Source organism: Tauraco erythrolophus, chromosome 1 (genome assembly GCF_009769465.1).
Source record: "Tauraco erythrolophus isolate bTauEry1 chromosome 1, bTauEry1.pri, whole genome shotgun sequence".
NCBI classification, from domain to species: domain Eukaryota; kingdom Metazoa; phylum Chordata; class Aves; order Musophagiformes; family Musophagidae; genus Tauraco; species Tauraco erythrolophus.
Window position 1 is genome coordinate 124585451 of NC_141465.1, and position 23521 is coordinate 124608971.

Consider the following 23521-nt stretch of genomic DNA (forward strand, 5'->3'; position numbering starts at 1 on the left):
AACCAATCGAACAGCAGAAGCCGCCCGAGGCGGACCAATCAGAGCCGCGGCCGCCAGGCCACCCAATCAGCGCCCGGCGCAGGGGAGGGTGCCCGAGGCGGGATTGGCGGCGCCAGGGCCTTCGGGGGCGGCGATTGGGCGGCGAGTTTTCAAGGCAGGTTTGGCGCGAGGCGGTGATTGGCTGCCGCCGCAGCCCGAGCCCGGGGCGGAGGGAAGGGCGGGGGGCGCGGGGTGACGCCGACACCGACACAAGGGGGACGCGGCTGGGCGGCGCGGGCCGGGCGCGGGGCCTTGGGCGGCGGCGGCGGCGGCGCGCGCTCCCCAGGCGCGGCGGCGGCAGCGGGAGGGGACGGGGCGGCCCCTCGGCGGCGGCGGCCCAGGCGGCCGCTCCGGCCCTCGCCCCGGCGCCTCCCTCTTCCCCTCCCTCGGCCCGCCCGTGTCCGCCCCGCCGGCCGCGGCGCGGATGGCGGCGGCGGCCGCCCCGGCGCTTTATGCGTGCACCAAGTGCAACCAGCGCTACCCCTTCGAGGAGCTCTCCCAGGGCCAGCAGCTGTGCAAGGTGCGGCGGCGCGGCGTGGGGGGCGGAGGCAGCGCTCGCCGGGACGGGCCCCCCTCGCTGGGGCCGGGGCTCTCGCAGCCCCGACTTCCCGGGGAAGGGCACGAGGAGGAGGAGGGTGTCGGCGCTGGCGCAGGGGCCGCCAGCCCGGCGGGACGCCCCTCTGGCAGGGCCCGGCCGCGGAGCGCCGGTGAGGTCGGTGCGAGGGTTCTGTGGCTTCGGCGGAGGGAAGTAACGTCGCTCTTCTCTCCTCAGGAGTGCCGGATCGCCCATCCCATCGTGAAATGCACTTACTGCCGGTCGGAGTTCCAGCAGGAGAGGTACGGGGGGGTTCCGCCTCGCCCGGTGCGGGACCGGCCGAAGTCCCGCCGCGGGCGATCGGCGGACCTGCGGAAGGAACAGCTGTTCCGCCGGCATAGCCCGTTGTAACGGCAGGAACTCGCACCGATGGAGACACCGGAGAGGGCAGAAGCGCAGCGCAATGCCCTGCCTGCTCTGGCAGCACGAGTGTGGCACCTAAACGCAGCCCAGTGTTAGGATTTGTTGGCTTGTTGTGTACCGCTGACCACAGCGTGTGTTTGCATGTGTGTTTTCCAGTAATTGCATGGGAAAGAATTTCAAGGTGTGTGTTTGTCGCTGAATTCAACATTATGCAATTTTATCTTTAGCAAAACTAATACGATATGCAAGAAGTGTGCCCAAAACGTGAAGCAGTTTGGAACGGTGAGTAGGCTCTCAGTTCTAGAATTTGAAATTAAGTTTATTCACATTTTAAATTAACAGAAAAAAAAGGTTCTCTTGCAACGAAGCTTAGTATTTTTTTTTTTTATGGAGGGAAGATTACCTTTTGGAAGGGCAATGAAAATTACTGGCAGCTCGTGATTCTCTTCATGGCTTGCAGTTTCTTTTTTTCAAATCAAAGTCCATTGTGGTTATGTGTAGCTTAACAGTTGTGAATAACTCTAATGTAGCTATTCATAGTAAAAACACTGTTGTTTCATTTTATGCATGTAAAGTAATTCTTTGCATATTCTCATAAATGCACACTTGATGGCAGAAAGACCGTTAGCTGTCTGTGGTTTTTAATGAATGGTAAATGTGAAAAATCTGGTAATACCACGTACTTTATATTAGTAAGTCTTAAAATTTTTAAAGGCATGTTAATCGTGTTAAGCTATTAAGTAGAAAAGATGTCATAAGCATTAGCTGTATGCACGTTACTTTGCGTTTTCTCATCTTGAATTTCAGCTTCAGTTCTGTTAGAAAAATTAATTTTTTAAACATTGGAATACACACATCGTATCTGAGCACCTTGCAGATACCAGAAGGTATCAAGATAATCTTGTTTGTGAAACAGAAGTGCACAACTTCTATATACTTGACATAAAGCATGTTAGATAAAATTAAGCTTATTTGAGAAACATAACAGCTGTTGGTATGTAGTCAGGCATTACATTACATTTTGTGAATGTAAATGTAAACTGAACAAAGAACATTCTTTCAAAAGCTTAAAATGTAGCAAAATGAAGTGCAAAACAGATCCAACAACATTTTTTATCAGTAGTTCATAAAAAAAACCAGAAGTGCTTTGAAGATAATCAGCCATTTCTAACCTATGAAAACTGACAGCAATTTTATTTTCCAGCAGCGTATTATTCTAGTTGAACGTATGATATGAAAGTTGATAACTTGACCTGATAGTATCTGAAGTTGGCTTTTTAAGTTTCCTGCAGAATTGCAGGGATCAGGATACTAATCTTCGAGCTGTAGGGCTATCAAATCCCTGAGTAGTGCTGGAGAGAGGGAAACTTCCAGTCAAAAAATGACTTGATTAATTGTCTTTTGAAGTTTTAAGTAATTTCTTTAGTAAGGTAGTAAACCAGAGAAAACGTCATCATATCTAAAAAAAGATAAAAAAGGAGGCAGAGGTAAGCAATCACATTCTATGTGTTTCCTTCATTGAATAGGTACCTGGGTTTTCATGGAAAGTCTAGAATGTTTTTGACCATTGAAGGAGCATCATTTTAGGGAGAAAAGTTTAGTACTGAAGATAGAAATGGTAGAAAAAACGTTCTTTAAGATAGATTGTATGAAGCCTTAGTAGTTTAGAAGCATCGTTGTGTGATTTGAAATACCCGTGCTCATTACAGAAACTAAATGAATTAACTTCAGTTCAACTTACCTGTTTTTCAGCCCAAGCCTTGTCAGTATTGTAACATTATTGCAGCATTTATTGGCACAAAATGTCAGCGTTGCACCAACTCAGAGAAGAAGTACGGCCCGCCTCAGACATGTGAACAGTGCAAACAGCAGTGTGCTTTTGATCGAAAAGAGGAGGGAAGAAGGAAGGTAGGCTTTGTTCCACAGCTGTAATGGCTTAGGCTGGCAACAGTGTTCCTGCTTCATAAGAGAAGGACTAACAGGGGTGTATCTGAAGCTCACTAACACTAGATTAAAGTTGCTGGGCTTCACAGTTTTTGAATTAAATTTTGCAACTTGTAATTGTTATGTTAGCTACTGAGCTAACTTACTTTAATATAAATCGCTCTTTTTAAAGATAAGCTTAAGTGTAAGCCAACAGTCGTAGCTGGAGACCAGAGGTTAAGCAGCTGGATAGTTCCTTGTGCTTTGATTTTTTTAAATTTTTTTTTTTTTTCCCCATCCATTGAATCCTATGTATGTCTGTAACTTGAATCTGTTGCTTTAACGGCTTCCGATTTTTCTGCCTTGCCTTAAAGTACAGCACCAGAGAGGTGGACTGCTCTTTGCAGCCCTTTGTGTTCTGTTTTCTTAAGTAGCTTTGAGTACCACTTTCTCATTCCAAAAGGTGCTGAGGAAATGACCTCTTGCCTGAACCCAAGAATAGTGCTGGTTTTACAGAAGAATTTATTTGGTACAAGTAACACATTGGCTGGATATCTTAATTCTGCCTGGAATACAATGAATTGAGAGAGTACGTGGTGTCTAAACTAAAAAAGATTTGTCCCTTCAAAAAGTTGTCACTTCTGTGATCGAGAGCGAGTCCAACATTTGCTAAGATTGCTTTCTAGTGTGACTTTAAATGACAAAAAGAAATGGAATAGATTCACTTTACTAAAAGATAACATGCATACATTGGAGATAGAGTAGTGCTGTTTCATACCAAAGAGATGTGTGGATTTTTCCCAAAGATAACAGATGAAGTGAAACAAAATTTTTCTCACAAATATTGAAGTACATCTCTCTAGTACAAGTATACTTGGAAAAAACCCTTCTATGAATTATTTCCCAAAAGGTTGATGGAAAGTTGTTGTGTTGGCTCTGCACGCTGTCCTACAAGAGAGTGCTACAGAAGACAAAAGAACAGAGGAAGAGCCTAGGGTCTTCACATTCTAACTCCTCATCCTCTTCTCTTACTGAGAAAGACCAGCATCATTCAAAACACCACCATCATCACCACCATCGTCATCGTCACAGCAGCAGTCATCATAAGTAAGTATTTTGAAAATTACAAGTAGCTGTTGGTACCTCTTCCTCTTCTGTGTTCTCTTAGTACTGAGATTGAATCAAAATAAATAAATGCTGTTTAAAACATGGCATCAAAAGCAGTAGCAGAACATTGTTCTTCCATGGTCTGTCAAAATCTTTCTATTCTTACAGTTTGGATGAAGGGAGGTCAGCAAAAAGCAGAAATTCTTGGTGATCATCCGACTAATTGATATTAAAATTGGTAGCAAGTCTGGAAAAGACACCCACAGAATGGCTACAGAGCAAGTTACTTAGGGATAAACTTGAATCTGGCTTTCTAAGCAAACGGGATAACTGCTGTTTTACTCGCATTTGCCATGGGTTAAAGAGGGTGTGTTAGCAGTGAGCACAGAACAGCTGCTTCTCTCAGAATCCTCACCCTAAATTTCTTCATCCTGACTTGTTTGTGTGCACATAATTGCAGCTAAATGGAGAAGCAGAAGCAATAGTGTGGGATCACCCTCAGTCAAGGACCATGTTGTATCTCTGCTAGTTTTTATAATCAAATCTTGCTGGAATAGGTAGTTTGTGAGTGCCTGTGATACAGAACAGGAAAATAACACTGTTAGTTCAGTTACTGGCACTCTTGATAACGTTTCACACAGTTTTGTCCCATCTTCTGCAACTTTCCTCAGCTTGCCATCTCTGACCATGGCATATGCAGCATACCAACCTTAATGTACATACCCAGCTTATCTAGTCATAAATCCCAGAATTGATTTGGGGTTTATGCCACTATAATAGTAGTCATGATTCTTATTTTTGTTGGTAGGCTTATGGCAGCATAACTTTAGAACAACTTTATTTTTGTGTTGGATAGTGAATACTACGGCTGCAGCGGTAATGACCCTGACCCCAGACACACAAAGATTTTCATTCTAAGCTTCACTTTTCTAGTGCTTATAATTTTCTATTTTGACTGAAATTTGCCTGATGAAGCATGGCCTAAAGATAGAAGCAAAACAAGTTGGAATGATATTGGGAACGAGAAGAAGAGAAATGCACATACTTTCACTTAAAAAAAAACCACGGAAAATAAGATTTTCTTGGTGGAACTTTGAAGAAGAAAATTATTATTGTCATCCAGAGAGTTATCATACTGTTTCTGTTCCCAAATCTCTGCTGAAAATTGAGTTACAACAAGCTTAACTTAATGCATGTGGCAGAGATATAGTCAGGATTAAATTAAAAAAAAGTTAGCTCTATACTGCAGAATACAGCTTTTAATATACTCAAGAGTTACAGAAGTAAGCATATCTCTATACAAATCACAAAGTTCCTAATTTGACACCTTTTTTTCTATAGGCTGCCATAGGTCTCTTGCTTCTGGTCTAAACAATCCAACTCTTTTTCCCTATCCATTTCAGTTATTGTTAAGATGAGACAATAGAGACAATGAGGTAGAAATACAGATTCATTGAACTATTTCATTCGGTGCAGCCTTCTACATGCTACCGTTCCTGTATCAATGACATTTATTAGTTGCTTTTGAAATTATTGGAAACAAATGTTTAGACCTGAGCAGCAATTATTTTCAGGGATCCAACACTTTTGCTCTTATGCCACCACATCAGCACCACTTCAAGCAATGTTCATATTGCTGTGTGGAAATGCCAGGGTCGCTGCTTTAGACCAGCTTGCTGAGTACAAGATTAGCAATATAAAGTTCACTAAACTTGGGAGATACCGACAACAAGGTCAGTCTGGAAGTCTACCCCTTGTGTCTTACAACAGCGTAAACATTTAGCTAAGAAATATTTTTATAGCATCCTGACATAGTAAAGAGTGATCCTGAATATGAGAGATGATACAGCTGTCCAGCTGGAAATTCGTAATTGGTAATCGTCTTTATTAAAAAAAAAAGGGTGGTGGATTACAGCTACCATTCACATAAACTTAGAAATAATGGCATGTTTGGTCAGTTACCAAATACATTTCACATATTTCAGAATCAGCAGTCTGAGTCCAGAACAAGATCAGGGACTATGGAAACAGAGGTAAATATGATACTATTTATTAATTTCCTTTTAATTTGTCTTGCAGTTTTCATTTAAAGGGCTGTTTTTCTTGCGTTTCTGGCTAGTCTCTAACATTCCAGCTAGGAGCATGAGTTAGTTATTTTACATATACCAAATGGTGATATTAGAGAGTTATATAGCACGAGGCTTTAGGTTTACATTTTGTTTGATTTCAGCCATAAATCCTCTGCAGCTATTCAGAATGAAACTCCAAAGAAAAAACCCAAACTGGAATCCAAGCCATCAAATGGAGATAGGTAAAGTTATATTTTTGTAAAGCTGAGCCATTTCAACCAAGTACAGCACTGATATGTGGCCAGTTGCTTCTTTTCTGGTTTTTTTTTGGTCTGAAGAAAGAGGGAGGTGAAACTACTGTCCAGCCAGACAGATTATTGGGTGGCATCTGAGTGCTGTCAGTCAACTAAATGACTTTATTAGCAGAAAACTGGCACTATGTTCCTGCTTTGAAGCTGCTTGGGGCAGAATTAAATAAAGCTTATATACAAGGCAACAGTTACCAACGAAACAGTATTCCCTAATATTGGTGTTTTGTTGATTAGATGCAGGGTTGAACCTACTGCTTTAAGCTGACCTAGTGTCTAGAGAAGTCTTTTGGACCTTAATGTGTGAGACCGAATCTTTATTCTGTCTCTGGCTAACAGTTGGAATAAAAGTAAAAGTGGCTGCTTCAGTCAAAAGGTATTTGTCCCCCTCAAAGCTAATACTTAATTATATTTCTGCAGGTGTATGTAATGTGTGCCATTAGTAAGGTAATTTGCCAGTTGCATCCATTTCTGTCAGGTACATACTTTTTTTGCATTAGTCCTTAAGGATGTTTGTGGAATTATTAATTATCCATTTCAAGTTTAAAAAAAGTTACTGTTTTTTTATATTGATGTTTCAAGTAACTATTGCTTTTTATTTTTAGTAGCTCTATAAATCAGTCAGCAGACAGTGGAGGAACTGACAACTTCGTCCTCATAAGTCAGCTGAAAGAAGAAGTAATGTCACTTAAACGTCTTCTGCAGCAAAGAGATCAGACTATTTTAGAAAAAGATAAAAAGGTAAAAGTTGCACCTGCTTAATAAGAACTTCATCATTTTGTTTTCTATTTTGTAGACTCCTAACAACGTCAAAATGGTGAGATAAAACAAAAATCAGACAAGTGATTTTTTTTTATATTGCAACTAATCAGATCTTACTATTTAAAGGACAAGTTTGGGACTTTTGTGTATGAGTATCTTTTGGCTCTGCATCAGAGGAATTCGTCTTACCTCACTTGAGCCTTCTAGGAGCTAGCCATCTGCTTCACTCAGGCTGTGTGCCGCAGGTCATGGATAAAATGCCAGGCAGTGGTTTGTATGTTTTACATATTCTAAACTGAGTCACAGCAAAGATCCCGGACACCTACGCGGGCTGATGGACACACAAGATAGGAGGATTAAGAGTAGTGACCATTCTGACTTTAGCATAGTTCTTGGTTAGCTTTAAACTAAAGCAACTATAGCTGTAATTAACAAGTTGATGTCCAAATTTACATGTACAGTGTATAAAAATTTTGATTTTAAGAGATTGGTAGCATGTGTAGGGTAGGTTACCAAGTCTTTGTGTGTGGTCAGAGACTAGAAGAAAAGCTCGGATGAGGTGCTTGGCAGTCAACAAAAGTGAAGTGCAATAGCCACGTCCAGGTAGCTGCAGTGAAACTCCTGTAAGAGATTCACTCTTCAAACAACCTAATGGCTCACAAGAAGAGAGAAATAACTACAAATGCGTACTTTGCTCTGCCTTTATTAGAGCTTATCTCTCTGCTGTCTGATTAACCACATGCTTTTAAGACACTGTAACAATGGCTCTAGAATGCCTACAGGATTGAGGTTATGGAATTGTGTTAAAAATAAATTTACTGTATTTTCAAGTAAAATTTTGATTATATATGTGTGGTAGCCTATCAAAGATTGATGAATAAGAAAGGCTCATTCATCCTGAAAGGAAAATGCTTCCACTTTTAAACCATAGTTCAGTATCTTCTACAATGTGTTGTGTTAAGGATATTGACCCTTTTTTCTTTTATATCACTGTTATAATATACCTAGTGTTGGAAGTACTTGCTATTTCAAGCCTTTAAGTGCCTAATGTGAAAGAGCTGAACAGTCTGTCATGAATTCTCTTTAGGTGTTTCTTCAAAGGACGGACATTAAGGCCCTGATCTTTCTCTTATAAAGCTAGTAGAAGATCTTGAGTCAGTAGGAAATTCACTTCTCTCTTGTTATATTTGGTTTACTGGGCAAAGCTAACAAAAGGGTTAGGTAAGGAAATGTCACCTACTTCTGTGTAACCACTGCAGTAACTTATTTTGTGCTGTTTCTATAGGGAGAGCATCTAATAATTTTGATATCTCCACTGCTAAAACTATTTATTTGACCTCAGAGTTCTTTGAACTTAAAGGCTCCTTCAGGCGTGAATTACACACTTTCAGAATGTCACTTACTTTCTTCAGTTGCTGCAGGGGAAAAAGAGCTGAACACATCGTACAGTGTTTCCATAGCTGAAAAATTTACAACAAATGAATGCACTGCAGATTTTTTTTTTTTGACTGCAAGATAGTAAATGTAAACACATGTACTGGGATAAAAGCCTGAGCCAAACCTGTCGGAGATTCCTGTTAGGATCTTGTCCCAAGATTTGTATAGGGACAGCATTTGAACAGTTTGAAACACTCCAAAAGAAAAACCTCTGAAATGTATAACGTATGGCAACAAAGACAACTCGGTACCCCACCTTTACAGACAGCCCTCATTTGTCATTTTTTGTTACGAGTCAAGATCTCAGCCATGTCATTACCAATGCTTACTGTTTGTAGCACTAGCCTTGTTTCACTTCTGGACAAAATGTTAGTGAGACACCGAGATGTTACTGTGGGGCCCTGAGACAGGATCATGAGGAAGGGACCACAATTTGCTGAACGTTCACAGGTAGCGTGTTTGCTCATTTAGTTGCGTGCTTCACTATGGTGCGATACTACCACTAGGTTTTTTGATATTTAGTTTGTGGTATGTGGCTTTGTGCTGGATCCCCTGGCATTTACAACAGTCGTAAGTACATACTGTGAGCAGCAGTCTGTGTTCAGTGAGGTATATATATGTTCAAGGCCAGGTTGGACAAGGCTCTGAGCAACCTGATCTAGTTGGAGATATCCCTGTTCCTTGCAGGGGGGTTGGACTAGATGACCTTTGAAGGTCCCTTCCAGCCCTAACCATTCTATGATTCTATATATCCGTGTATCGAGATACCTGCACTTTATTTAGGACCATGTGATTGACAGTTCTTTTTTGAATTTTGAAAGAAAATCAAATTGTCTTTTGAATCCTCATTTCACTACATGTGACTTGACGCATGCTAAGGTTGGTAATAGTCTTGGTAGTCATTCCTAAAGGAATGTACGTTCTGGTTTGTTATAGTGGGCTTTGCTAGCAAAGAGGCTTTGTTTCCAGGTAAATCCAAATTGACCAGAGAGGTTCAAAATAGCCAGATGAATCTAGGATCCTGTAAGGAACTAAACTTTTTAAAGAATCATAGAATGGTTTGGTTTGGAAGGGATCTTAAAGATCCTGTATTTCCAAACCCTCTGCCATAGACAGGGACACCTTCCAATTGACCAGGTTGCTCAAAGCCTCATCCAACTAACTTCTGAGTCCGTATACAACAAACTGTTAGTAGTTCATCCAGCTGCACTTGCTTCCAGAAGAGGCATTCAGCTGCTTGGACAGAAGCATGTATCACAATGTAGAAACATCTGCCTTCGTGTATGTCATCTGGATCTCTGCCTGTCTCAGGAGAGGCCCAGTGGCAGCAACACTACACTGTACCCTCAGAATTAAATCACAAGTCATTTTAATTACACATTTCTAATAACACAGTTTTAATTCACTGTTATTGTGGATCAAGAAGCAGTGATTGTATACTTCTGTTTGGGACAAACTGTAGCATAAAAGGACACAAAGGAATCCTTTCTGTTGTCTTTATCTGGAAGATTTTTCATGTGTTCCCATACCATGTAACTGAAGAGACATAACTGAAGATTGTGTTAAGTACCTCACAGCTGAAAGAACAGCTAAGATTGTAAATCATTAGCTTGTATTTGAATTTTTTGTGTTGAGGATTAACCTCTATACCAAATTATGAGCAAACAATTTGGTTATATGAGTACAGTTGTTTTCTTCATATGAAATAGATGTACTTGTTTTTCAAGCTACTTCTCAGGTGCTGTGCTGTCAATGCTGCAGTAGTAAATAAATACAGTGTTTCCCGAGATTGCTGAGGTTTCCATAAAAATTTCACAGATTGATTCGAAGATGTGGACTGTAGCAGTCTAAGGAATCTTCATAGAATTTGTGTTTTCAGTTGACAGAACTGAAGGCAGATTTCCAGTACCAGGAGTCTAACTTGAGGACGAAGATGAACAGTATGGAGAAAGCTCACAAGGAAACTGTGGAACAGTTGCAGGTGAGTAATTGCTTATCGATACTTGAGAAACGTTTCAGGTGGAATTACTTATTCAGGCTATTCACTCACAGCGATGAAACAATACCAAGTTCTTGAATGGTCATTACCATGTTTAATTTTGGATGTGTTGTGTAACAGTCCTGCAGTCACCAGACAATCTCCGTATGAATTAAACCCACTGTAAGAATTGCTTTCTGACTGTTAAGAGATAGAGGCTTAATTCAGATGCCTTTTCAAAGGTTACATTATTTTTCATGTCTGTTCTCTGATATTTAATCCGTTGTCCGTGTGCTGTTGATATGGTTTAACGGCTCAGCGTAACACAATTGACAGATAAATGTCTCTTGTTAAAAAAAAATACTTTATCAGGAGGAAAACCTGAATTAGTTGCCTTTTAAATCACAGCCTGAGCAGATACTCAATGCAATAACTCAGCTGCTAAATTTTGCAATGCAGGAAACATGGTTACCTTTTCTATTAAAGATGGAATATGCGTATCAGAAAGCATATGGAAATCTTTGAAAAGTGAGCATTATCTTCTGTGAATATTCTCAGCATGTACATTTTGAGAATTTGTTTCATAAGTGCAATGGGAAATTAGTGCATTGATGCTACTATCTGAGATGTTTCAGTAATTCATCAAACTTTTTTTATCTGTATTGCAGGCCAAAAACAGAGAACTGCTCAAACAGGTTGCAGCACTGTCAAAGGGTAAAAAGTTTGATAAAAGTGGGAGTATACTAACATCCCCTTGAGGAACTGGTTATTCGTGGGGTTTGTCTACTCAATGTAAACTTGAGTAATTCTGTGAAGCCCTTAAAATCCTGTGTAGTGGAAAAAAATATTTTTGCACACCAGATTAGTTGGCATGTTTCCTACACGTTTTTATAATTAATATGCAGCTTTTTTTAGTTACTGTTCAGATGAAATACTTCAACTGGCTTGAAGGATGTTTTTATTTTTTTGATATTGGAAACTTTTTGCCAGCAATAGTATTAAAAAATTGCATAGAGAACATAGCAGTGCTCTCTCTAAAAGGACAACATGCAATAACGAACTAGGTGTACTTTTTACAAAGCATCAACTGAGTGTTTTAAATTACACTGATGTCAGCCAAAAGTTTATGAATCTGCAGTGACACTGAACACTGGTTTCTGGCAACTGTTCTTTTACTTTCTATCAGAATATAAATTTAGAATGGAAAACATGGTGCTCTCAAGTGAAACTTAAAAAAAAGGCATATATGTATGTGTAAATACAACTGTAACGGTTATATTCTTAGTCATGACAAGTAATTAGTGTTTTACATTCTTGTGATAGGGATTTACCGAAAGATTATCTATTGTACAGTAACAGAGGCAGTGTGGTTTTTGTAAGATTTACTGTAGATTTTTCTTGCAAGTGCCTTTCTCCAACTGTTTATTTATAGGAATGTTGGTATTTTGTACATAAGGTTTTTATGTTTTAAAATCATGTTTAATAAATGTTTTATGTAAATATAAATGTGTGTACAGAGGAACCTGAAACAAGGATCAAAGTGGCTAGTGCAGTGCTTGAAGCAGCGTTGAGAGCTAGCTAATTGATGGACAGTGAGTATTGACTTTAGATAACCTTTGTAGCTTGTGTCTGTGAGGTGTAGAGTTTTGTTAGTGCTGCTCATGCCAAACACTTCCTGAACAAAAAACAAAATGTTTTTTTGCCACACTGGAGTTTAGTGGTTTGTTTATGTATTTTTCCCATTTGGCACAGCGCTAATTTTAATTCCGTAGCAGACATTGTACTCCCGATGTTACATCCTTAATTAGTGATACACACTCAAAGTTTTTTAAAAAAATTGTTCTCCATTGTCTGATTTAATGTACTTAGTTCTAACTTACGGTGAGTCTTAACGAATTGCAACATTCTCATCCCCCAGTAGATACACAGCGAGAAGAGAGTAGCCAAAACTAAACGTCTCAAAATTAATTAAGGGAGCGGGTGTGGTGTTAAAGGGTGGGTTGTTTTAATGTTTTTGGTAGATTTTGATTCTAAATTACATCAGTTTAAGTTTCGCTCTGCTCCTAATGGACATTAGTCATATTAAGAAATTTCTATTAAATGTACCCCAAGGTCTCTGTTCAGGAAGGTGAGTTACGAATCAGCGTAAAGTGAAGTAGACTTTTGTAACAAAAGGTTTAGTTCAGCTCTGGCCACTGATTGTTAACAGGGTAACTGCTGATAGTTCAGTGAGCTTAACAGTGTGGAACAAGCTACACACTTTTTAATTAAAAAGAACTAAAATCTGTAGCTTCTTGGCTGTCCACCCATGTACTGAACTGTGAACGGCTTTTCAGTAGTTCAGACAAGTTCCAGCAGTGGCAGACTATGGAATAACTGGAAAAAATCAAGTTATCTTGTTTTGAATGGTATACGTGTATTTTTATACCGTAAAACCAACTTTGTATGTTTATAAAAGCTCTTCTTTAAACTTGCTAAACTAGGGTAGAGAATGATCCTATCCTTTGGGGGTGTTAATATTGGTTTTTTAATATTGCAAATTTATGACTTTCATTAGTTCAGATTGGTATTTTGATACTGGCTTTTTTTTCTAGTTGAATGGCGACCCGTTTTGGTGAAATTGGTTTTAAACCGCAGAAAAGGATAGGAAATAGAAATGTTTGAATTAAAATCAAACAAATGAACTTAATGATGTCCACTCAAGCTGCAGTAAGGACGTTTTAAAGGAACAAACTGAAGTTCTATATTAGAAGTAATTGACTTTATAAATCCCAGTCTGAAAAATTTTTAGGGGCTTCACAGTATTTAGTTCTAATGAAATACTTACGGGTTTTCTTCCATCATCTCATTTTTAACATGAATTTTTTTCAAGTTATAAACTAGCCAACTGAATCCCAGTCCTGAAAGCAGTGTCCTGGAGCTGTAGGTTATTGACAAAATAAACTGATGTTCTTTAAATGTGGATCTGCGAGGAGATTGTTGTACTGTATTGTGCTTTTTAGCCTGTTTCCAGATGTTGATTAGCGTTGACCAGTAATGGCCATTTTGGCTCAAATTATTTGTGTTTTAAGCCTGTGAATATTGCAGCCCCCTTTTAGGTAGTATGTCTAACTACGCGTTCTGCAGTGAAGCTGTTCAGCTGTCCACATGTATAGATGATTGAAATACTGTACTGGCACACATCTGACCGTTGACATTTTGTACCTTTTCTAAATCCAATGTTTCACAATAAAACCTTGTCAAAACATTTATCTGTCCTTTTAAAATTATTCAGAAATTGGTATTTCATGTTAATCCTTCATGCTATGTCACTCACCAAAAGTGTGGCCAAAAAAAGGCAGAATTTAATATTTGCATTTAGTATTTAGATTTGTGAGAAGATTAGACACCTTGGGCTGCCTATAAATTGTAACAAATTAGAGCTTCAGATTAGTTTCTCTCAAGAAAATATTTTTATTTTCTACAACAGGATTATAATATATAGAAATATTTTCTTGGAGAGAATAAAAAAACACCTTAAGGTTTAACTGAAATCTACTGATGTTTAATAGAGCCTTCAGCAGACTTTTCATATTCTGATTAGCATCAGCACTCCTATTTAAAAGTACTTGAATTTCACTCTTAGTCTGTTAACCATGAGTTTGCCGTTTCTTTACATACTTTGTGGACAAGATAGGTGATTTCTGAGATTCAGAGCAACATTGATGATTTCCAGGTCTGTTCCCTTTCTTGTGTGGGCAGCAGTGAGGCCCCCCACACCAACATGCCGCCAGCTGTCGGCCATGGAGGCTCCTGGTGTTCAGAGCACTTTGGCTGCCGTTGGTAGATTTCATTTTATATTTTTCTCAGCAATCCATCTTCATCTTTCCATGATCCAGCAGAATAATTCTCATGTAAGAATTAAAGTTCAGAACAGCAAAAAAAGACAACTCAAAAAACCAACCCAAACCAACAAGAGAATAAGAGTCTGCAGCTTTCAGGTCAAATCAATCAACTAGAAGGCAGGAATCTTTGAATTTCAGAGCCCTGCTCTTAAAACAGTGTGTATTTCATATTAGGTATAAGAATGAATAATATGCTATTCTAATACTGAATTATTCTTAGCCTCGTTTTAATGCAAATTTGCAGTGGCTTTGTTGAAGCCATTTATCTTTAAAGCTGAAGAGCAGTCAGACGATGTGTGGTACCCAGTTTAGATACGGCTTCCATGCGACACATGCAAAACTTGGATAACTGGCCATGTGACAGATTGACTCCCTAAAAGACATTTGCGTCATTGGAAACAAATTTCCTTAAAGAAGATTTAAATTGATACAACCTGTGTGTAGGCACTTAGGCAGTTCCGGCAGTTTCGGAAGCTCTGAATCCACACTGATTTTTTTGAAAACACTGAAGTTTATGATCGCAAACTGTAATCCGTTTTAACTAAGTTTTTAAAATGGAGTAAAAGCTGTTAGTGTCATTTTGAGGCCTTTCAAATGAGTTAAATTATGATTTCAGTTGAAAATACTGCAATAGAAGTTAGGGGTATTTTTCATACATTGTGTGCAATTCCTTTAACTTTTCTCATGGAAAAGGTATTGATATATAAAACTACTCTGTTGAATCCTACAGAAGTAGTAGGGGGAATTGGGCAAAAGGATTACTAAGGTGGAAAGAGATGAGGTGCTCCTGGGGAAAGAAGCAGGGTGGTGGAGCTGTAAGGACTACTGGGGAAGGGAAACCTCTGAGATACCATGTTACTCGTTCAAGTGATGTACTGAATCACATGGTTGGGTTTTTTTTTTTTCAAGACCCACATTATCTCTGTGTGTTCAGAAATGGCAACTCTAAGATAAAATGCAGTGTTTCTGAAGGGAGTTTTGTGTTTGTTTTTCTTTTAATGATTGAGTCTAAATTTGAGAAATGAACAGAATAAACAGCTTGATTAAATCAAAATAAAGAGATGTATGATGTAAAATCCATCTAATAAACAGTCATGCTGTTTAGGCCTAGAAAAAAGTAAGTGAATGTGTATCATTGTGACAGCTGGGTAATGGTGCAAGTTTCAACATACAACGTGAACTTTCTGTCTGTCTGTTCTTACACGAGACAGAAACTGTCCTTGAGGATACGTCACTTGCCAGCTCATGACTTACTGACATTTTCTTTTAACTCAAACAGAAAACAGAACGTGAACTGAATGCTGAAAACCTGAAGATGGTTTCCTTTATTTAAATCAACTAATTAAATCAATTAAATCAATAAATGTGTTTTGCTTTATTTCAGTAAAAGATGTAGCGCATTCTCAATTTATGCTTCATCAGGTACATCAACTCATGTCTTTTCATTTTATGAAAATCTTGAAGATCAGTTGTGTTTATAGATGTTCCTTAGGAAACTTTTTAAACTTTCTAAGACAACTCTTTGGGTAGTGGTTTACCTTTTGCAGAATCACGTGTTAATTTCTCTTACGTATGTATGCTGAAAATTGCACTGCAGCATCAATGATAGAATTATTTTCAGGAATGTTTTTGTCCAGCCATGGTCTGCTCTTGAAAATATTTTGTGACTATATTGATTAGAATTCAACTTGTGAAAAAATATTAACAAATCACAAAAATGCACTGAACCGATTTACTAACAGAAAAGTGGCTTTTTCAGGTTGAGATTTTTCCTTTTGTTGGATGTGAATGTCAAGTGAGGCATTTTCCGTCATTTAAGGAGGAGAACTCTGCCACTTAAATGAGTGTGCTTACAGGTATGGTGTATTAGAACGCAAAAATCTTCCAAAAAGGGGAGGAGTTGTAAGGCTGTATTTGCTAGAATAGCTTAAATCACTGCTGCGAGGCCAATACGTTGATCTGGCTGCACTGAAGCAGCCTGGTAGCGCCCGTACGCCCTGTTGCAGTGCTGTAGTTGCACGGTGTGTTACCACACGCAGCCGGGAGCAGTAGTTTCAGTCATTCCTTTGGGGTCTGCAAGAATTTGCTGTCTGGTCACTTACCTGACTCGAGGTGCAGCATTCATTAGTGCAAGATACCTTTATGTCTTAGAACAGTGGCATCCACGAAAGCAGAGTGAGCACTTGATTCTTCCTCTTATGGGAAAGGCATGAGATTATCTTGCATAAAAAAAAAAAAACAAATTGCCTTGCAAGATGCAGTTGTAACTTAATTCCTGCGTTTCTTGGTTGAAGATACTTCAGTCTCTCTCCTGTCAATAAATCTGCTCCAGTTTTTAGAGTGTGATTGGTAGTCCATAGTGCTTTTTCCTCTTGTTTTGCGTTAAAGTTAATGATGCATACGTGGGTTTTTTTAAAGCAAACACACCTTTGGATCTTGTTTACCAAAAGTGGTGGGACGAACCTCTTCCCTTACTTCCGAAATGCTAAATTTAGTAAGAGAAAATAGAGCTAAACAGGAAGGGCTGCCTACATAACTTCAGCCACTAGATGCTGCTGAAACCACGCAGTTTCTCACAAGTATCTGGTTGGTTGTGCTTTGTGCGCACCCTCCGGCGTCCGCAGCGGATGGCTGTTCCCGGTCACGTACAGCTCTGATGCTGAAATGAGAATATCCTGTATACTGAAATAGTTGTACTTTGGAATATGTTTTGGAGAATTTGAAATATATTTTGGAAATCCAAAATATAGTTAAATATTAAAAAAAATATTTGGAACTATATTGTGTTTTTTCTGATTGCTTTACCCTAAGAAAGAAAAATCCCCATTTTATAGGTCAGGAGGCCGATGCATGGAATAACGCAGCTTCAGTGCTGTCACGCAAAAGACATTGTTACAATTGAAAGCAAACTCCAGGACTCCTCAAGTAATGTGGAGACTGAGTATCTTTTTCCTTTAAAGGAGCTGCTACAGATAAGTTAAAGTCTCGTTTAGTCACCGTAGATGTGTAATACTCTGTAGCATTCGTTAGCTGACTTAGCATCTGAACTTTAGAAACAGTTATTGAACTGATGTATTCATAGTATGGATAGCAATACAAAGGTGAGAAGAATATGCTTTTGACTTGAACAATAAGGTTTAAGACTTACTGTGTTCCTCTTTGTTTGAGTCTGATGCACTTCTGACACAGATTTTTCCCAGTCTGATGCTGATAGTAGGTGTATTTGAAATCTTGCGACTTTCTAGTGAAAGAGAGAGTTCTCATCACCGTTTAAAACTTCAGGCTGTTTTTAACAAGCCTTGGATTCACAAAGACGTAATCGTAGTAGAGGAGAAAAGCGTTTTCGTTCTATCTATTCTGTGAGCAATCGTAAGGAGGAAGACCCAGGGGACTACAGGGCGGTCAGCTCTTCAGTACAAGAGAGACATGGATGTACTGGACAGAGTCCAGAGAGGGGCAACAGGGATGGTGAAAGGGACTGGAGCATCTGTCCTGTGAGAAGAGGCTGAGAGAGCTGGGACTGTTCAACCTGGAGAAGAGAAGGCTCCAGGAGATCTTATTAACATATATCAATACCTGAAGGGAGGGTGCAAAGAGGACAGAGCCAGGCTGTTTTCAGTGGTGCGCAGTGCCAGGACCAGAGGCGATGGGCACAAACTGAAACACTGGAGGTTCTCTCTGAACATCAGGAAACACTTTTTTACTGTGAGAGTGACTGACCACTGGCACAGGTTGCCGGGGGAGGTTGTAGAGTCTCCATCCTTGGAGATACTCAGAAGCCATCTGGACATGGCCTTGGGTGACCAGCTCCAGGTGGCCCTGCTGAGCAGAGGGGTTGGACCAGATGACCTCCAGAGACCCCTTCCAACCTCAACTGTCCTGTGACTCTGAAACCTAAACAGGGAAAACATCTTTTCCTCTATCTATTAAAATACAGTATTTTGTTATGAAAAAATAGGTAAGCGACGTTTTGATGTTTTCAGTTTTTCCCTCAGTGTGTTCACTTCGTTTGAACAGAAGAGGAAAAAAAGACCTCAACAGTTTTTTGTGGCAGCAGTTCGCCTCTTAGGCAGAGTGCACAGAACAGAAAAAAAAAAAACAACAGTTTTTGTGGCAGCAGTTCACCTCTTAGGCAGAGTGCTGCATTGATGAAACATTTTAAATTATGTGGCTGATTGTTACATAATCACCGAGATAGTTTGCTGAGCTTGTAAAATAAATACTTTTGCACGAAGAAGCATTTCTATAAGCTATTTTTGGTAGCGAATTTCAAGTAAACAAAGCAAGGAGCAGTAACTTCCCATCTATTTCTTACCCGTTAATCTGTCGTCAGCATGATATAATTCTTATACTGTGCATAATCAGAAAAAGTCTGTTTGAAAATAGAGAAGTTCCCCGGAGTACTTATCTTGCTGTCCAAATCTTTAAAGCCCCTTTGCATTATTTTCTTTATGTTTAGTAACAGCATTTTAAATAAGTTTGGTATGAAGCGTGGATATGTGTAGTTTTGTGGTGTTTCCCCTTTATCCCTCGCCATATGTCTTACCTTGTATTAAATGTGTATGGCCGAAGTAGAGCCGTGTATCACATTCAGTACATATCTCCTGTTCTCAGTAAAGCCCCAAGTGCTATACTTGTTTTTAAAACAACTTCTGTTTTCTTAAAAGAGGTTTTGGATCAGGCTTTGCATATAAACTTAAACTTATTTTGTATGTGCATCAAAAGTCACGTGAGTCAGAAAAGCAGTATTTTGGACTGTTGGGGTTTGTTATATATTTATACACAATGTATTTTTAGTCTACGCATTCAGTTAAAAATGCAAACTCAAAGTACGGAGTAGTTCCTCACTTCTTTCCCTGTGTCAAGAGAAGAGTCCTGCAGTTGAATGAGGAATATAATTTTCCCTATATTTTGTTGCTGTGACATGAATGGATGCTTTTTTTTTTTCCTGAAAACTATCTTTGCAGCAACTTGCAGAGCATTACTCCTGAGTGAAAATACAGGCAAACAGGAATCATAGCAAAAATCAGATAGCATCTTAATCCATTTATAACACAGTCATACTTAACATTTTACGTTGAGTAAACTAGGTGATAGTGGGAAAAAAAAAAAGGGGAATTGATCCAGATAATTTTGAACAGCAGTAAATAGAAATTTTGTGGTGATTCAGAGTGCACTCATAAACTTGATTCTACTGTCAAGATTGCCATCAGGCTGATAAACACGTTTTATCTCATAAAAACAAAAAATGAGTAAGTTTTACGAAGCAGCAAACAAACATGTTTTCTGTTCTTCAACTATAGTTAGGAACACAGATATTGATATCTTATTTACCAGAATGCTATCAGAGCTTATAAAAACAGTAATTTATCTAGTCTAAAAATATCTCTGCTACTTCAGTAGAATGTGGAAAATTTTTTTGGTCACTGATACAAAACAACCTCTTGACAGATATGTTTTCTTTTTAACCCCATGGGAAGTTTTTCTGTAGCCTAATTTCTATTTCTTAAATCTTACTTAAAATTGTAATCTCCGTTGCATTTTGTGGCAAAAAGTTCCATAATTAATCAATTTTACCACAATTTCTGTGATGGTTCGTTCTTAGCTAATACAAGCACAAATACAGACTGGGCAGAGGATGGATAGAGAGTAGCTCTTAGGAGAAGGACTTGGGAGTGCTCGTGGATGAGAAGCTCAACATGAGCTGGCAATGTGCGCTGGCAGCCCAGAAAGCCAGCTGTATCCTGGGCTGCATCCAAAGCATCGTGGCCAGCAGGTCAAGGGAGGTGATTCTGCCCCTCTACTCTGTCTCGTGAGACCCCACCTAGAATATTGCATTCAGCTCTGGAGTCCCCAGCACAAGAAGGACATGAAGCTGCTGGAGCAAGTCCAGAGGAGGGCCACGAAGATGATGCGAAGGCTGGAGCACGTCTGCTATGAAGACAGATTGAGAGATTTGGGGCTGTTCAGCCTGGAGAAGAGAAGGCTCCAGGGAGGGTGATCTTCTAGCAGCCTTCCAGTACCTAAAGGGGCCTACAAGAAACCTGGAGCGGGACTTTTTGCAAGGACATGTAGTGATAGGACCAGGGGCAATGGCTTTAAACTGAATCATAGAATCATAGAATGGTTTGGGTTGGAAGGGACCTCAAAGATCATCTCGTTCCAACCCCCCTGCCATATACAGAGACACCCTCCACTACACCAGGTTGCCCAAAGCCTCATCCAACCTGGCCTTGAACACCTCCAGGGATGGGGCATTCACAACTTCTGAGAGTGAAAAATTTCTTTCTTATATCCAATCAAAATCTACCCTCTTTCAGTTTAAAGCCTTTTCCCCTTGTCCTATCACTACACGCCCTTGTAAAAAGTCCCTCTCCAGCTTTCCTGTAGGCCCCCTTTAAGTACTGGAAGGCTGCTATAAGATCACCCTGGAGCCTTCTCTCTTCTCCAGGCTGAACAGCCCCAACTCCCTCAGCCTGTCTTCATAGCAGAGGTGCTCCAGCCCTCGCATCATCTTCGTGGCCCTCTTCTGGACTCACTCAAACAGCTCCATGTCCTTCTTGTGTTGGGGACTCCAGAGCTGAATGCAGTATTCCAGGCAAGGTCTCACAAGAGCAGAGTAGAGGGCAGAATCACCTCCCTTGACCTGCTGGCCACACTTCTTTAGATGCAGCTCAGGATACAGTTGGCTTTCTGGGCTGCCAGCGCACATTGCCGGCTCGTGTTGAGCTTCTCATCCACCAGCACTCCCAAGTCCTTCTCCTCAGGGCTGCTCTCAATCCATTCTCCACCCAGCCTGTACTTGTGTTTGGGATTGTCCCGACCCATGCGCAGGACCTTGCACTTGGCCTTGTTGAACTTCATGAGGTTCTCACAGGCCCACCTCTCCATCCTGTCAAGGTCCCTCTGGATGGCATCCCTTCCCTCCAGCATGTCCACAACACCACTCAGCTTGGTGGCGACAGCAAACTTGCTGAGGGTGCACTCGATCCCATTGTCCATGTCACCAACAAAGATGTTAAATAGCACTGGCCCCAGTACTGACCCCTGAGGAACACCGCTCGTCAAAGAGGGTAGATTTCGATCAGATCTAAGGAAGAAATTTTTTACAATGAGGGCGATGAAACACTGGAACAAATTGCCCAGAGAACTTACGGATACCCCATCCCTGGAAGCATCCAATGCCAGGTTGGATAAGGCTTTCAGCAACCTTGCGTAGTGGAAGGTGTCCCTGCCCATGGCAGGGGGGTTGGAACTAGATGGTCTTTAAGGTCCCTTCCAGTCCAAACTATTCTATTATTCTGTGATTCTTTGGCTTAGAGTTTAAAGGCTGTAACTCTGCTCTCCAGGATCAGCATGTTCAGAGATTATCCTAGTATTTTTGTTCAGTTGAACTACTCTGTTGCTAATTGGCACTGTTGACTTTTCTTCTTCACGGTAAGTTTTGTTCTTCCAAGAGTCAATGACTTAGTCACCATGCATGTTAAAAAAAAGGACCATCAGCTCCTTGATATAAAATACACTCCCATCTTCTTGATTCTTGTTCTAGTGCTATTTTTTACAAACTGTAAAAATGCCCAGTTTTGGGTGCTGGAGCTAGAGAAAGAGCTGTTCTAGCCTGCTGTGGAGTGACTTCAGTTCCTCATCCCACACACTGGGCTGGCTGAGGTCCAGCCTGTGTACACCCAGGGTCTTTTTCCAGGAGGTCGGCAGAGGTTGTGTGCATCAAGCCACCACGTGTTAACTGCACATTGGAGCAAGAGGGAGTGTGAATAGGGATCCTGCTGTAGTGGAGGAGTGAACAGATCCATGTCCCCGTGCTTACTTGGTGGTGAAGAGATGCTCTACAGTGACAGTTCCTGATGTAAGGTCTAGAGCCCCGTGGTCATAATGAAGTAGTTAGGAGCTACTCTGTAAAAGTATAGTGTCTTTGCCATGCTATGTATTTGTTAGTGAGGGTTATGTAGCAGAACATACAATGACTTGAAGATTGACAGCACTGCACAATGCAGAAAATTTGGACATACTGCTTCAGAAAGGGCTCTGTTTTCTTAAGCATGAGATAGGGAGTTAGAGTTGCTGGGCACACATCCTGGTGAGGACTTTTGCTCTCCATCCGTTTGTCCCTTGAAATGGTGTTGAAAGGTGTGCTGTCAACCCAACAACAGCCACTTAATGATGGAGAGTCAGAAGATAGTAGCTTTGAGGGACTGAATATATGAAGCTACTTAGAGAAGAAAGGCACAACGCAGATGGTAGACTCCTGAGGGAGAGAGCAGACTTTGTTCAAGTTACGTCCTCATTAGCTAAAGGTCAAGTTTAGATGTTTTCCATTACAAGTTTCTACCAAAATAGACTAAACATCTCTACCACATTCTTAAGGCCATTCATACTGCCCAGTTTAGGAGGACAGTCAGTCTAAGCTTCCTATCAAGTTACCAGATTCTTCTAGTGAGCAATTTAGAGTAAAAAAATGAATTCTCACTTTTGCCACCTGGACAAGCCTGTTTTGCATCATTGTGTATGGGTCCTAATTTCCTAACAGAGGAAGTGTGAATGTTCTTAGAGCAACTTTTCCAAAAGAAGTCTCAGCTTGACTTATTTCTTAGAGCTTTGCTGCACACGTAAATTCTGTCTGGAGTATGCTGATGTATATTACCTCCTGTATTCCTGCAGGAAATCCTTGTTTCTTTTCATTTTTCCAGTCTTTCAAGATGCAATTGCACCCGTTGATGCAATTTCCAGGCTTAAAAGCAGAATTCTGTGCCTTACTGACCCTCCAACATGGCTACCGAACAGACCTTAGCAAAAAAAAAAAAAAGGAAAAAGTAATTAGTAGCGCTAATTAATATATTTTTATATATAAAATATATGTATTATATAAAATGTATTTATATAATATATAATGATATTATACAATTATATAATATAATATATTACATCACATATATAAATACATTTTTATATCTGTATAAAATATCTGGTTACCTGTCTTTTCTCTCACTCGACACAAAGCTGGTGGTATCAGTAGCATAGGTCCTAGTCATGCATTCTAT

The 23521-nt window shown here is 40.1% G+C and overlaps 1 protein-coding gene across 1 annotated transcript; it reads left to right on the forward strand.

The window, feature by feature from the left end:
* The first annotated feature begins 463 nt into the window (after window positions 1-463).
* FAM76B (family with sequence similarity 76 member B) lies at window positions 464-13988 on the forward strand. Its single transcript, XM_086616322.1, has 10 exons — window positions 464-559; window positions 812-876; window positions 1225-1279; window positions 2750-2905; window positions 3831-4027; window positions 6013-6060; window positions 6258-6338; window positions 7010-7145; window positions 10483-10584; window positions 11250-13988. Exons 1-10 carry the CDS (start codon window positions 464-466, stop codon window positions 11337-11339), a joined length of 1026 nt encoding a protein of 341 aa, XP_086472448.1. The 3' UTR covers window positions 11340-13988.
* The last annotated feature ends 9533 nt before the right edge of the window (window positions 13989-23521 follow it).